This window comes from Miscanthus floridulus, chromosome 11 (assembly GCF_019320115.1).
Source record: "Miscanthus floridulus cultivar M001 chromosome 11, ASM1932011v1, whole genome shotgun sequence".
Classification (NCBI taxonomy): domain Eukaryota; kingdom Viridiplantae; phylum Streptophyta; class Magnoliopsida; order Poales; family Poaceae; genus Miscanthus; species Miscanthus floridulus.
In genome coordinates this window covers 93,629,186-93,646,090 of record NC_089590.1, presented here as the reverse complement: position 1 = coordinate 93,646,090, position 16,905 = coordinate 93,629,186, and the positions used below count along the sequence as shown (strand labels likewise).

At 46.5% G+C, this 16,905-nt stretch overlaps 1 protein-coding gene across 1 annotated transcript; it reads left to right on the top strand.

The window, feature by feature from the left end:
* The first annotated feature begins 1,446 nt into the window (after window positions 1–1,446).
* LOC136492472 (flavanone 3-dioxygenase 1-like) lies at window positions 1,447–8,857 on the top strand. The gene is made up of 2 exons (XM_066488477.1): window positions 1,447–1,676; window positions 8,581–8,857. Exons 1-2 carry the CDS (start codon window positions 1,447–1,449, stop codon window positions 8,855–8,857), a joined length of 507 nt encoding a protein of 168 aa, XP_066344574.1.
* The last annotated feature ends 8,048 nt before the right edge of the window (window positions 8,858–16,905 follow it).

Here is a 16,905-nt window from a genome sequence, read left to right as displayed (position 1 = left end):
AAACCAAAAAACGAGAGAAGTAAACTTGAAGAGCATTTTAAGTTCGTCCGCCATTTGTACTTGAAGAAATTGAGGGACATCATTTCATCTTTATTAACTCTTTGAATTTTTATGGGACTAATAACTACGATATATCTCATTAAGATCACATTAACCCCTAATTTAGATATCATCAATACACAAGCACCCACATAGAGGACAAATGCACTTTTCACACCAGCCGTGCAAGGCACCCTGCACCTACCTACCCAGAGCAGGCAACTGGTCACGCAGAACATCCCTCATGTGCCGGCTTCCAAGCGGGCCCAAGTGCTTCTACTACGACGAATGGGTGTGCTGCACGGTGACGTCTCGACGTTTAGTGCCTCAATGGCGAGGTACGATGCCATATAGAGTGAGGTGATTAAACCTAGCCATGCCAGGAGGATCAAGGAGTTGTTCCAGGTGAAGGAGCATGCGACGACACGTGTGGCCACACATGGAGTGGCCACCGCTCGTGTGTTGAGTCCCGTGGTGCACGCAGATGCCATCAATTTAGGTTGTTTGTTTAGCGAGTAGTACTTCCACAAGAGTGTATGGTCACCCCTCAAGTGTTTGCTTTGGCTCTAGGGTTTGTTTGCTTCGACAGTGTGTTGTTAAAGTCGGCTTTCTACCTTAATGCAATGGTATATCAAGGTTTTGCATATTCAAGAAAAAAACAATGACAAAATTATATATTAACTGAGTAATAATAAAAGAATGGACACCAAAATAAATATAGGAGAAATGCGCGCATATGCGTGCTCAGGCACAACATCTTTGTTCTCTACTAACATGTCCATGGACCGCGATGTGAAACGGTAGCTACAGGTACCCGTCATGAGTCGGCAATTGAAACACAAAGAGAATAGGATTGCGGGAGAACACGACGAGTCAGTATCTGATTGCGAGGAGGCTGGAGGTATATCAACTTTGTACCGTAATTCCATAAGGTTCTAATGGTTTTTTCGGCTGATAAATCGGCTGATGTTGGCCGATAAGTTCAAATGAACAAGACAAAATATTAAATAATAGAATGTGTTACTGGCAGTAATTAAATCACGTTACGTTGACCAGAACAAACGCTACATTATAGCGCTCGATTCCTTAAAGAAAAAAAAATACTAAAATATGATACAGTAGTTGTGTTAGTGCACAGGAGATGTGCATGAGTCGCCGGGATGTCCCGTCATCAGCTAGCTACTTGCAGCAGCAGCAGCCGTCAGTAGTTAGCTAGCGACCGATAAAAAAAAAAGTGGTCATCTAGCATACGTGCCGGCCATGCTGTTACATAACAGTGGAATATGTATATAGCAGCGTGCGAGTGCGATAGCACCGGCTAGCAGCAGCGCATCACGGCACGTCCCGGAGCATCATCACGATCCGACGAGCGGCGGCGGCGGCGAGGAGGACGACGCAGAGCAGACCATGGCCCAGGCAAGCAGCGGGGTGCCGTTCCTCCCGACGGCGGCGTCGGAGGATGCGACGCTGCGCGCATCGTTTGTGCGCGACGAGGACAAGCGCCCCAAGGTGCCGCACAACCGCTTCAGCGACGAGGTGCCGGTGGTGTCGCTCGAGGGCATCGACGGCGGGGCGAGCGGCGGGCTGAGATCCGTGACCGCGTGGCCGCCACCTGCGAGGACTGGGGCATCTTCCAGGTAGTGGACCACGGCGTGGACGCCGCGCTCGTGGCCGACGGTGGTGAATTCAGAGTGCAGCCGCGGTTAGGTTTGATCTCCCACCAGTTAGGCCCAACGGTTTTTTGGGCCTGGTTCTCGCGCCCTGATCGGGGGCGCTCAACCCTACATAGTTGGTGGACCCCGTCACACTGCGCTATAAATAAAGGTGGGGGCCGGCTGGCTCTTGATACGAGGTTGACCTGAGCCGCCACTTCCCACCGATATTCCCCATCCCGATCCGAGAGGGGCGCAGCCAGTGACGGGAAGCCGCTACCGTCTCCACTGCGCCACCACTTCACTGCACCGACTCATCTCTCCACCGAACGTCGCTGCCGGCGCGCAGATGGCATCAGCGAACGAGATCCCGACCGGCGCTTCCACCACTCCGACTGCTTCGACCACTACGGCCTTCGATGGTCTGCAACTTCATACTCCACCTATCTCTTTTCTTCCTTTTATGTCTCTGTAGTTCATGTGTTAGGTTTTGTGTATATACTGTAAATCATGAGCATGTATTCCTATTACTATGTATTCCGATCTGATGAATATGAATAAGAATGAATCTAACAATGGTACCGGAGCCAGTTTTATTGAAAAGAAAGATCGAACGAATGAACCAATTTCAGATCGGGAAAGAACAGGAACTAACCCTAACCCTAACATGAATGAATGAATGGGGTCCTACCTGGGCCCTCATCCCGCCGGCGGCATCGCCACCGCGCGGGACAAAGACCGAGCCGTCGGCCCTCGCCGACGTGCGGGACTGGAACCCAGACCGACTAACGTGGACGCCGGTCAGGGCACCGACGCAGGGCAACTCGATGACGGCGCGCTCAGCCTTGGGCGAACACGCGCGCCGGCGAGAAGCTCTGCGGCGACGCCGCCGTTTCCTCTCCTCCGGCCGCCATGGGTGGCCGCCAGCTGCTGCTGCTCTGTGCATGGCTAACAGAGAAGGGAAGAGAGGAAGAGACCGCCGCCGTGCGGTACTTCTCCATACCCACACCGGCGTGCGGGATGAAGCCGAGGCCACCCTCGTGGCGCGCGGGTGCAGGGCACCACTGCGAGGCCACTCGACGGCGACGTGCTCAGCCACGGGCGAGCACGCCCGCCGGCGAAGGGGCCCGCGGCGGCGCCGATTTCCTCCGGCCACCGTGGACGCCATGGCTCCACCGCTGCTGCTCCCTCACTCTGGAATCGGCTGGGAGAGGCGGGGAAGAAGAAAGGAAATGAACTTTAGAGTTTCGGGGGGGGCGGAGGTCAGCTGCCGGTTTTGATCTGGCGAAATCGCCGGACAGCCGTCGGATATGATGAACGGCTCAGATGCGGCTGCGCTGGGCAGAAACCCTAGCGCGCGTGCTGCTGGGCCACGCTAGGCCGTCTTGGGCCGCTGCAGCGCGCGCTGCTGGCTGGGCCGCGCGCATGGGCGAGCTGGGCCGCGTTGGGCTGAAGTGAAAAGAAAAATTTTTTGTTATTATTTTCCAGGAGCAATTTTAATGCATATTTTTTGATGAATTTGAATGATTTTGATACTATTTTTTTCTGTGCAAATTTTATCCAACGATATTTTGCCAGAAAACAGTAAAGTACTTAGTGCTTCTGGAAAATAATAATATGAAAGATTATTAATGTTTCCGCTGTGCATGATAATTTTTGTTCTCCTTTGATTAAATTTGAACCAACGGGATAATTTAATTTTAAAAGATTATGATTTTATGATATTTTTTATGAAATTATGGTATTGTTATTTTCTGACCAACGTTGTTAATAACAATATTATAATGTTTTATTCATGAGAATTTATGCATTAATTTTACTTCTGCCCAACGGTGATGTAAAATGTTTGCATAGATGAATTATATGCTTTAATTTGACCAACGTTGAGTTAAAGCATGCGGTTTTATATGTATATATAAATGTTTTTCACTTACTCTGGTGTGGTTTCAGGAGGCAAATGCATTGTGAACATTGCAAATATACCGACACTCAATGGGAGCAATCACCGTGTGTGGCGGAAGAAGTATGAACTGGAACTTGCGTTGGGAGAGGTCGATTTTGCCATCACCTCACCGTGTCCTACTGAGCCAGAGGACCCGGTGAGAGGTGAAAATGAATCAGACGCTGATTTCGCTGCTCGAAAGCGTGATCATGCTGAAATAAGAATGAAATATGACCTTGAACATAGGCAATGAACTCTCTCCAACAGTAAGTGCCTGTTGGTGGCCAAGGCCACCATAGAAGAACAGACAAGGGGCTCAATTCCTGAATGTGCTACTGCCATAGAATATCTTGAGAAAATCAAGAGTCAGTTTACTGGGTCTACCAAGGCCATAGCAAGTTCACTGATTAAGAAGCTTGTGAATGAGAAATTCATCGGTGGTAGCATAAGAGAGCACATTTTGAAGATGAACACTACGGCATCTAAGCTAAAGGAAATGAATTTGAAGGAGGAGGATTTCTTGATTCATTTGATTTTTACTTCTTTGCCAAAAGAATATGACACCTTCATTGTGAACTACAATATGCAGCCTGAAAGATGGAGCATAGAAAGACTCATCTCAATATGTGCTCAAGAAGAGGAGAGGATAAAGTCCTCACAGGGTGAATCCGCTCATTTTGTGAAGGATAACAAAAGAAAGAATTTTAATGGCAAGAATTCTAAACCACAAGGGAAACCTAAGTGGGATAAGACCTCTTCCTCCAATTCACAGGGAAAGAAACCCCAGAATTCTGAGAATCAGCAGTATGGTGGAGCTGAAAAAGATCAGTGCAAGCATTGCTTCAAGAAGGGACACTACAAGAGAGATTGTCCAGACTTCCTAAAATCTCTGCTAAAGAAAGATGATGAATTTATTACATTTGTAGATGAATCCCTGTATTTATGTTATGATAAATCCACTTGGTGGGTTGATTCAGGAGCAACTACTCATGTTGCAAATTCCTTACAGGGGTTAAGTGAGACGAGAACCTTGCAAAGAGGAGAAAGAACGATTAAAGTTGCAAATGGAGTGCAAGCCAATGTTGAAGCCATTGGAGTTTTTTTCTTTAGAATTGAATAATGGTTTTGTACTTAGACTTAAAGAATTACTTTATGTTCCCTCTTTGCGTAGAAATTTGATAAGCGTTTCGAAACTTGATGATGATGGAATTGATTGCCACTTTGGTGGTGGCAAGTGTAAGATACTGGTTGATAATAAATGTGTTGGTCTTGCCTTTCGACAAGACAAGCTTTATTTATTATCTCTTGCTGAGAATGCGAACAATATATGCGATGAGAATGTGAATGATTCCCCATCTGCGAAGTAACTAAGAAGCGGAAGAGAATTGATAATGTCTCTTCGAAATTATGGCATTGTCGCTTGGGTCATATTTCGAAGGGGAGAATAGAACGATTGGTTAAGGAATCAATTCTCTCGCACTTAGAATTTTCAGATTTAGAACAATGTGTTGATTGTATCAAAGGAAAGTATGTCAAGAAAATTAAGAAAGATGTCAAACGAAGCACAGGAATTTTAGAAATAATCCACACAGACATATGTGGTCCTTTTCCTGTGAAAAGTGTAGATGGTTATGATTCGTTTATAACATTCATAAACGACTACTCTCGTTATGGCAATATTTATCCAATTAAAGAAAGATTGGAAGCATTGGATAAATTCAAAATATTTAAAGCTGAAGTTGAAAATCAGCACAATAAGAAAATCAAGATAGTACGATCAGACCGAGGTGGAGAGTACTATGGGCGACATACCCCATATGGCCAAATTCTTGGACCGTTTGCAAAGTTTCTACAGGAAAATGGCATAGTCGCTCAGTACTCCACACCGGGGGAGTCTCAGCAGAATAGAGTGGCTGAAAGATGTAACCGTACCTTAATGGATATGGTAAGAAGCATGATGAGTTACTCTACATTACCGATTAGTTTATGGATGGAGGCACTGAAAACCGCCATTCACATACTTAATCGAGTACCAAGTAAATCGGTGCCTAAAACACCGTATGAATTATGGATAGGAAGAGAACCCTCACTTAACCATTTACGTGTGTGGGACTGTCTGGCTGAGGCAAAAGTGTTTAACCCAAACATAGGAAAGTTAGACTCCAAGACAGTCAGCTGTCATTTTATTGGCTATCCAGAAAGATCGAAAGGATATCGCTTCTATTGTCCTGACAGATATACGAAGATTGTAGAAACAAGACACGCTGTGTTCTTGGAGGATAACATGATCAGGGGGAGCATGGTAGCATGAGAAATCAGCCTACAGGAGAAGCGGGTACATGTACCCACTCCGATGGTTGAAGAACCATTCTTCACGCTACCTGCTGCTGTTGCGCCAATAGTGCAGGACACTATAGTGCCAACACATATTGCAAGTTCTCCCGTGGTGACAATGAATGAACATGAGGAACCTGTCCTTGAGGAACCTATAGAACTAAATGTCACACGTGAGGAAGAATAGCAACAGCCCAACGTGGAACAAGTGCCAGAGGCACCTAGAAGGTCTCAAAGAATAAGAAGATCAGCTATTACTGATGACTATGAAGTTTATGAGACAGAAGAATTTCAGATGGGGGATGATCCCACCTCATTTGAAGAAGCCATGAGAAGCGACCACTCATCAGAGTGGCTTAAGGCCATGGAAGATGAAATGAAGTCAATGAGTACCAATAAAGTTTGGGACTTAGAAATTATTCCTAAAGGAGCCAAAATAGTAGGTTGTAAATGGATCTACAAAACAAATATGACTTCCAAGGGAATGTAGAAAGATTTAAAGCGCGACTTGTGGCGAAGGGCTTTACGCAAAGAGAAGGGATTGATTACAATGAGACGTTTTCTCCAGTCTCATATAAAGATTCCTTCAGAATTATAATGGCACTTGTAGCCCACTATGATTTGGAGTTACATCAAATGGATGTAAGGACGGCTTTCCTTAAAGGGGATTTGGAAGAAAATGTTTATATGGCACAACCAAAAGGTTTTGTCGTAAAAGAAAAAGGAAATATGGGATGCCGCCTAAAGAAATCAATCTACGGATTGAAGCAAGCTTCAAGATAGTGGTATTTGAAGTTTGATAGAACGATAAAAGGTTTTGGGTTTAAGGAAAATGTTAAGGACAATTGCGTTTACGCAAAGTTCAAGAATGGAAAGTACATATTCCTAATTTTGTATGTGAATGATATCTTGCTTGCTAGTAGTGATATCAATCTACTAATGGAAATGAAGAAATTCTTGTCCTCAAACTTTGATATGAAAGATCTCGGTGAGGCCTCGTTCGTTTTGGGAATAGAGATTCACCGAGACAGAAGAAAGGGGGTTCTAGGATTATCGCAAAAGGCATACATAGAAAAGGTCCTGAAGAAATTTAGTATGCATGCGTGTAGTCCTTCACCTGCACCTATAGTCAAGGGTGATAGATTTGGGGAACATCAGTGTCCCAAGAACCAATATAAAATTGATCGAATGAAAGCGGTACCGTATGCTTCAGCTGTTGGAAGTTTACAATATGCTCAAGTGTGTACACGCCCTGACTTAGCTTTTGTTACCGGGTTACTTGGCAGATATCAAAAGAATCCAGGAATTGAACATTGGAAATTAGTGAAGAAAGTCCTGCGTTATTTGCAGGGTACGAAATGCCTCATGCTTACGTATAGAAGATCTGATTCCCTGCAGATAGAGGGGTATTCAGATTCTGATTATGCGGGAGATGAAAGAAAATCAACGTCAGGATATGTATTTACTCTCGCAGGAGGGGCTATATCGTGGAAAAGCTCCAAACAAACCGTAACTACATCCTCGACAATGTATGCTAAGTTTGTAGCATGCTATGAGGCAATGGGGCAGGTGAATTGGCTGAAAAAATTCATACTCGGATTGAAAGTGATTGATAACATAAATGAACCTATGAGGTTGTATTGTGATAACAACCCAGCGGTACAGTATGCTCACAACAATAGGTCAAGTGGTGCTGCCAAACACATTGACATAAAGTACTATGTTGTGAAAGATAAAGTTTGGGATCATATAATAAATCATTGAGCATATAAATACAGACAAAATGCTCGCGGATCCGCTCACAAAGGGACTTACCACCCAACGTGTTCAGAGAACACGTAGCCGACATGGGTTTAAGGGAAAGCCTATGATTCCCGAACATATGAAGGGCCCAAGAGAGAATTTCATTCCAATACGGAGAGGGGTGTTGTGGCTGTTAGTCTAACGGCACTGATTGCTGTGACGATGAGACAGCTCTATGCACTAATCTGTAAAGGAATAGGATAGAAGCAAGAAAAAATATGAATTGAAAGTTTTGAGTATGAAATTAAAGAACGAAGAAAAGATGAGAGATAAGGGGGAGAATGTTAGGTTTGATCTCTCACCAGTTAGGCCCAACGGCCTTTTGGGCCTTGTTCTCGCGCCCTGATCAGGGGCGCCCAACCCTACATGGTTGGTGGGCCCCCGTCACACTGCGCTATAAATAAAGGTGGGGGCCGGCTGGCTCTTGATACGAGGTTGACCTGAGCCGCCACTCCCCACCGATATTTCCCATCTCGATCCGAGAGGGGCGCAGCCAGTGACGGGAAGCCGACACCGTCTCCACTGCGCCACCACTTCACTGCACCGACTCCTCTCTCCACCGAACGTCGCTGCCGGCGCGCAGATGGCATCAGCGAACGAGATCCCGACCGGCGCTTCTACCACTCCGACTGCTTCGACCACTACGGCCTTCGATGGTCTGCAACTTCATACTCCACCTATCCATTTTCTTCCTTTTATGTCTCTGTAGTTCATGTGTTAGGTTTTGTGTATATACTGTAAATCATGAGCATGTATTCCTATTACTATGTATTCCGATCTGATGAATATGAATAAGAATGAATCTAACAGCCACCTGTCCATCGCCACGTTCCAGAACCCGGCGCCCGACGCGACGGTGCACCCGCTGGCCGTGCGGGACGGGAAGGCGCCCATACTGGACCAGCCCATCACCTTCGCCGAGATGTACCGCCGCAAGATGGCACGCGACATCGAGCTCGCCAGGCTTAAGAAGCAGGCCAAGGCCGAGAAGCAGCTGCAGCAGCATAGTGCCACGGAGTTCGCTGTGCCAAATGCCAAGGAGTTTGCCGTGCCGAATGCCAAGTCTGTCGAGGACATTCTTGCATGATAAGTCGGCTGATCCATTGATCCATGGTGTATATATATACCGTGAGATTCATTTATATGTAAGAACATATATAGCTACAAGCGTGTGGCAATTAAGTTAAGCGCTATGAAATAATGTGTGCAACCTGAAACTAAGGCCTCTGAGACGACTATGCATTTCTTTCTTTCTCTTTCTTTGGAATGTATTTCTCGGATCTGCAGCTCGAGATACATGGACGGATCTTCCGAGTGCCTGTTTCCAAGCGAGGTGAGATCCTAATCATGCAGCGATTGAGTTCGGGCATGTCTACGCCAAGCGCATCGGGGAAGAAGGCTTACGAGGAGCTCTACAAGGCCGAGCATAGTGCACAGCCGGAGGTTGAAGACGAGGGCAGTGTGGACATTTTCTCCACCTTCTCTCTCTAAAACTGAGAAAACTGATAAATGAATAAAATAATCGGTACGGCGTGTCTTGGCAAAACAATCACGAATTTGTGGTGTCTTTGGGCAAATTCTCGGTCTCACGGTGTGACCTAGCTAATTACACGTTTCTCCAGTGTCCCCAGTAAAATTTGCCAAAGATTGTCTTCCATGTGCTGTGTGATTGTGTGACGGTAAATTATGAAAATTATATCCAGCAAGTCGATTATTCCATTAGACTTGACCGATAACATCGAGGAATTTTAAAGAAATGACAAACCGGCCCAATATAATGGAGCCGGCCGGCAGTGGCTAAAACAATGGAGATGTTAATTTGCATAAAGATTTAATGGTGAAATCAAGCTTTTGCTACAGTATTAGGCTTGAAATCAATAAATTAGGGGGGGCTGGAGCCCACCAGCCGCCCCCCCCCCCCCCCCCCCCCCCCCCCCCCTCCACCCAGCCCCCTGTGGATCCGCCGCTGCCGGCCGGTGTGATCGGAGTTAGTACTGCATGAGCCGGCAAGACCAGCATACGTGAAAATGAGCGTAGCAGCCCTCACCACTTCGGCGGCAGTCCTCGCCCCTCTCTCCTACGTGGAGTCAGGGTCCTTAACGGTCCGTTGCGGTTAACCTCAGTGACACCTTCACTCTCACAATAATTACATATCTCGTTTTCCGAGTAGTCATTTCTTTTTTAAAAAAGTAATCATATACATATATACAAATATACTAACATTGTGATGTGTAATAAGTATCAGTTTAAATCAATAGTAGAATATTATTTTTCAATAAATATATTATAATATAAAAATGTTGACGAAATTATCAACAGATTTATACCATGGTGGGAGAGTATTCACTGGTGGCAACGCGGATCGGATCTCCGCCATAGAAGAGACAATGGGCCTGCACGTGGTCCAAAAATGGGCCCGGCGGTCTCTCCGATCTGGTAGACTGGTAGGCCGCCTTAGGAGTCAGGACCGACTCGACTCCACCCAACAGGGCCTCCATACACAGCCCAACCACATGCTGGGCCTGACGCCACACCGGCCCCGGCACACTAATAGTCTGATACACTACTGCTGCTGCATGCTCCTGGTTAAGGATGGTAACGAGGATGTACCCGTCGGGTATCGTCGGAACGTTCTCTTCCCCGCTACGGAGAATTCATTCCGTTTCCGTCCCCGTTAATTGTCTCGGGTATAGATTCTTGTCCATCCCCGTACCCGTCGGGCATCGGTCGAGTAACAGATACCCGACGGGTACTGCATACCCGATAAACAAGGACACTTGGGGTCGTAGCTTTGCAATCGGAGACGTTTCTTCTTCACCCGGGTATAAGTGTCGGAGTCTCGGAGATGCCGAGGAGAAGGAGCGAGGTTGCGAGGAGGACGAGCAAAGGTGGCAGAGCGACCAAACTGAGGAAGCGAGGGGCACGAGCGCTCGTGAGGCAGGCGTGCTTGTGCTGCTGGCGGAGATGGTGAGAAAAAATTAAACTAGGGTTCCTATAACACACAAACTATATATATGATTGTTCAGATTTGGGCCAAAATACCTATGTTAAGCTTCTTTGGGTCTAATACTCGTATGACAGCTCGAATAGTCGGGTTCCCCAACGGGTAACGGGGACGGGTAAACAGGGAACGTTCCCGTACGCACGGGTAAAGATATGATCCCATCTCAGTCCTCTAATGGATCAAATACCTGTCGGGTATCGGGTATCGGGGGGGCCGTTGCCATCTTTACTCCTGGTGCCTGGTGGACCTCGTCGGCGGCCCAACGTGGATCTCGTGCTGCAGTTACAGTCTCGCAGAGCGGTGTCGTTGCTATTGTCCATATGACCATATATCAGCCTCAGGAGAGAAGGAGCGTCATCCTCATCCATGATTCCAATCCATGGCGTGCAACCTTCGTGATGCTCTTGCTTTCTTGTGCAGTAGCGCTACTTAGCAGCGTGCAGAAATCCTGTGCGCGTTTCGCGTGTAAGTTTCCGGCGCAGCTGCGTGAATGAGACGGGCACGAGATCAGCGCGAGGTTCGGTTGGCATTGGTGATTGGTGCCTCTTTTCTCAGGCGACGAGACTGCGCACTGGGCACTGGCGTCGGCATAGCTCACGCCAAACTCGCCTCCACACAACCATTACACAGCAAACGGAAAACGTTGGAGCTTGCTCCCAGCTGATGAGACGCTCGTCACAGGAACAACGTGCAGCTGCTGCCTGCAGCCACACCACTCCGGGTAAGATAGCCCCGGCCTACCCCCTATCTCAGCTCAGCAAGGCACGGGAGAAACGGGAAAGGGAAAAGAGAGCCCAGCCACTAGCAGCTAGCAGTCCCAGTCACGCGGCCCCGTACGTCCCGCGTCCCGTGCACACCACGCAGCGAAACCGGCAGACAGGCGTCACGGCACACAGGTTCCGCTTCCGCCTGCCCCGTGCATGCTAGCTCGGCACAAACCATCGAAAGCGACGGGGGTCGGCGATGGCCGTGAGACTGCGAGAGAGAGCGCGCGCGCGCTCGCTGAGCAGCTGTCGCGGTCGTCGCTGGGGCGCACATCCATGTGCTGTGCCGTCGTACGCAGGCTAGCTAGCTAGCTAGCTATCTAGGGATTGCACAGAGGGCGTACGACGTGCGCGCGGGAGCTATCACTCACAACCGCCACCCAGCCCGCCCGGCGGCGAGGTCTCAGCGGTGGCGTTGCATTGCATCCGTGACGGCCCGCGATGCATAGCCCGTGAGCGAGGCCGTGGCACGGGTGAGGTAGTACGCTCCCATGCCGCATCGCTGTTCCCTGCATTTCCATCCATGTCGCCCGCCGCAGGCAACTCCTGTGTGCGCGCCGAAACCGGGCAACGCTTTCCGTGGTCCGGACCGCTCAGATCACGCACGCACGCAACGCAACTAGACTGATCCGTAGGCCATTATTAAACTATCATGGCTAGATAGCGAGGCGGCTGATCAGTGGCGCGCGGCGGCTGATGCGCGGGGGACGCGCCACGACAGCGTCGTTTACGGCTTGGCCCGGTTTTCCTCGCAATCCGTTGGCTCCGAGCTGACGGCGGATTGGAAGCGGAATTCTGCATGTGTACTTGGATCGACTTCTGCATGTGTACTTGGATCGACTTGGGCCTGGTTAAGTTGGGTGAAATTTGAGAATTTGGTTACCGTAACACTTTTGTTTTTATTTGATAATTAGTGTTTAATCATGGACTAATTAGGCTCAAAACGTTCGTCTCACGATTTCCAACCAAACTGTACAATTAGTTTTTTTCGTCTACATTTAATGCTCCATGCACGTATCGCAAGATTCGATATGATGGCACTGTAGCACTTTTTGGGAAAACTTTTTAGAGTGGAGCTAAGTCTCAGCCGAGACATGTGTTAGGGGGTATTTGGTTTCTCCTAGTAAACTTTAGTCGTTGTTTTATCGAATGTTTAATACATGTATGTAGTATTAAATATAGACTAATTATAAAATTAATTGCACAGCTTACGACTAATTTACGAGACGAATCTTTTAAGCCTAATCAGTCCATGATTTGACAATGTATTGCTACATTAAACATATGCTAATGATGAATTAATCAGGCTTAATAAATTCATCTCGTGGAGTACCGATGAATTCTGTAATTTATTTTTTTATTAGTATGGAAACATCTCATACGATATTCTCACGTGACACCTCCTAAAATTTAGTCACCGGATCATCCCTACTGATGGCGAGGTCCCAACGGTCGTCTGAGACCCATGAAACGAAAGCCATCCTATAGGCTATATACCTAGCTAGAGACTAGAGCTAATACTATATGAACAAGCCTAGGGGCAGCTAGCCGAGCAGTGGATCACATGCACCTGACTGACTACCTGAGGCAGCTAGCCGAGCAGTGGTCACCGGGCGGGCCAAGTGAGCTCACCACCATGACGAGCGCCGCCACGGCGGCGTGGCGCTGGAGCTGGACCAGGCAAATACGAAATATGCCCCTTGCCCCGGCCCCCATGTTCTTCGTTGCTTCTGATAGATATAACAGGGCCTTAGCCATAGATTTAGAGGGTATATATTACTATAAACATGATGAACACATCTTAGAACTTTAAACTACTAGATCTAGAGAGAGATGAAGAGATGAAAAGGGCAGACTGTCTATGCCCTTGAAAGAGGATCTGCTCGCGTCCGCCATGGAATCAGTGAAGCCGGAGGGAGTTGGTGTAGTGGTCGTAGGTGACACGGTCCGATGGCGGCGGGTCAGCGAAGGCAGTGGAGTCCGGGATGCAGTCCGGTGGCGGTGAGGCAGTGGAGCTTTTCGTCACTGGCTGCGCTCCCTCTAGATTGGATTAGGGATTTCGATAAGGAACTATGGCTCGGTCAACATCGTAAAGAGAGCTGCCAGCCCCCACCTCTCTTTATAGCGCAGTGTGACGGGGGGCCACCAACCATATAGGGTTAGGCGTCCCAGATCAGGGCGCGAGGTCAAGGCCCAACTTGGCCGTTGGGTCAAGCTAGAGAGATCGCCACTAACAATCCCCCCCCTTGATCTCATCTTGTTACTTAAACTTAACTTACTTATTTTATCTTATTTCTATTCCATCACAGATCAGTGCATAGAGCATGCATCATCGTCACGATCAGTTACCATTAGATTAAACAACTACAATGCACTTCTCTGTTTTTTAAACAGATTCTCAACTAGGCCCTTATTGACCATAAATTATAGGCTTTCACTTAAACCCATGTCGACTAAGTGTTCTCTGAACATGCTGGGTGGTAAGCATTTTGTAAGCGGATCCGCGAGTATCTTTTCTGTTGTTATATGCTCAAGACTAATTATATGATCCCAGACTTTATCTTTCACAACATAATACTTTATGTCAATATGTTTGGTAGCACCACTTGACTTATTGTTGTGAGCATAACATACTGCTGGATTATTATCGCAGTATAACTTGAGTGGCTTATGTATGTCGTCTACCACTTTCAACCCGGGCATAAATTTCTTCAGCCAATTCGCCTGCCCTGTGGCCTCATAACATGCTATAAACTCGGTATACATTGTAGACGATATAGTGACGGTTTGCTTTGAGCTTTTCCACGATATAGCTCCTTCTGCGAGAGTGCATGTGTATCCTGATATGGACTTTCTATCATCTCCCGCATAATCAAAATCTGTATACCCCTCTATATGCAGGGAATCAGATCTTCTGTACGTTAGCATAAGACCCTTCGTACCTTGCAGATAACGCAAAACTTTCTTTACTAATTTCCAGTGTTCTATTTCTGGATTACTCTAATATCTATCAAGTAACCCGGTAACAAATGCTAAGTCAGAGCGAGTACACACTTGAGCATACTGTAAACTTCCAACAGCTGAACTATATGGAACCGCTTTCATTTGATCGATCTCATATTGGTTCCTGGGACATTAAAATTCTCCATATCTATCGCCATTGACTATGGGAGCAGGTGAAGACCTATAATTTTACATATTGTATTTCTTTAGAATTTTTTCTAAGTATGCCTTTTGTGATAATCCTAAAACCTCATTTTCTCTATCTTGGTGAATCTCTATTCCTAGGACGAACGTAGCTTCATCGAAATCCTTCATATCAAACTTCGAGGACAAGAACTTCTTTGTGTCTAGTAGTAGATTAACATCACTGCTAGTGAGCATGATGTCATCCATATACAAGACTAGGAAAATATATTTCCCATTCTTGAACTTTGCATAAACGCAATTGTCCTCTACATTTTCTTGAAACCCAAAATTTCTTATTGTACTATTAAACTTCAAATACCACTGTCTTGAAGCTTGTTTTAATCCGTAAATGGATTTCTTCAGGCGGCATCCCATACGTTCTTTTTCTTCCACAACAAAACCTTTCGGTTGTGCCATGTAAACATTTTCCTCCAGATCTCCATTTAGGAACACCGTCTTTACATCCATCTGATGTAATTCTAAATCGTAATGTGCTACAAGCACCATTATTATTCTAAAAGAATCCTTACATGAGACTGGAGAAAATATCTCATTATAATATATATCTTCTCTTTGCGTGAAGCCTTTCGCCACAAGTCATGCTTTGAATCTTTCCATATTCCCTTTGGAGTCATATTTGGTTTTATAGATCCATTTATAGCCTACTGTCTTGGCTCCTTTAGGAATTGTTTCTAAGTCTCAAACATCGTTGGTTTTCATTGATTTCATTTCATCTTCCATGGCTTCAAGCCACTTGGATGAGTGAGCGCTTCTCATGGCTTCTTCAAATGAGGTGGGATCACCCTCCATTTGAAATTCCTCACATTCATAAACTTCGTAGTCATCAGAAATGGCTGATCTCCTAACTCTTTGAGACCTTCTAGGGGCATCGTTAGATGACGCTTGTTCTATATGAGGCTGTTGTTGCTCTCCCTCATGTGTGACAACGGGTTCTAGGGAATCCTGAAGGGCAGGTTCCTCATGTTCATTCACTGTTGCCATAGGAGAACTAACAACAGGTGCTGTTACTTTAGTGTCTTACACTGTTGGTACAGCAACAACATGTAGTGTGAAGAATGGCTCCTGAACCATAGGAGTGGGCATATATACCCGCTTCTCTTTAAAACTAATTTCTCGCGCTACCATGCTCCCCGTGATCATATCATCCTCCAAGAAGACAGCATGTCTTGTTTCTACAAACTTCATTTGTCTGTCAGTACAATAGAAGCGATAACCTTTTGACTTTTCTGGATAACCAATGAAATGGCAACTGACTATCTTGGAGTCTAGCTTCCCTATATTTGGGTTAAAAACTTTTGCCTCAGCTGGACAACCCCACACACATAAATAGTTAAGTGAGGGTTCCTTTTCTGTCCACAACTCATACAGCGTTTTGGGCCCTGACTTGCTTAGTACTTGATTAAGAATATGAATAGCAGTTTTTAACGCCTCCATCCATAAACTTATCGGTAATGTAGAGTAACTTATCATGCTTCTCACCATATCCATTAAGGTATGGTTGCGTCTTTCAGCTACTCCATTCTGCTGAGGCTCGCCCGGTGTAGAATATTGGGCTGCTATGCCATTTTCATGTAAGAACCTTGCAAAGGGTCCAGAAACTTGGCCATATGGGATGTGTCGACCGTAGCACTCTCCCCCACTGTCGGACCTTACTACCTTATCTTTAAGTTGTGCTGATTTTCTACTTCAGCTTTAAATATCTTAAATTTATCCAATGCTTCCGATCTTTTCTCAATTGGATAAATATAGCCAAAATGAGAATGGTCATCTGTGAATGTTATAAATGAATCATAACCATCCATACTCTTCACAGGAAAAGGACCACATATGTCTGTGTGAACTATTTCTAAAATTTCTGCTCTTCGTTTGGCATCTTTCTTTATTTTCTTAACGTACTTTCCTTTTATGCAATCAATGTTGTCGGGTTCATAAAACCTGGGGTCCCTCGGGGACCGGCTTCCACACTGAGGCTCGGCCCAAGAGTCTAAAACGATAGGCCGGAAGGGCGGCCTAGTAACCGACCGGAAGGTCTAGCCGAAGAGGAACAACGCCCGCTCGTCGGCTACTTCGGCCCACCTCTCCAACCGGAGCGTTCGCTTCGACTCCAGCCGCCTCCGGACGGCCTCTTCGATCGGAAGGCCTGGCCCAAAACACTAC

Coding starts and splice junctions, on each gene's coding strand:
- LOC136492472 (XM_066488477.1), top strand. CDS start 1,447: ATGGCCCAGGCAAGCAGCGGGGTGCCGTTCCTCCCGACGGCGGCGTCG. Junction 1,677..8,580: donor AGGACTGGGGCATCTTCCAG/GTAGTGGACCAC, acceptor TGAATCTAACAG/CCACCTGTCCATCGCCACGT.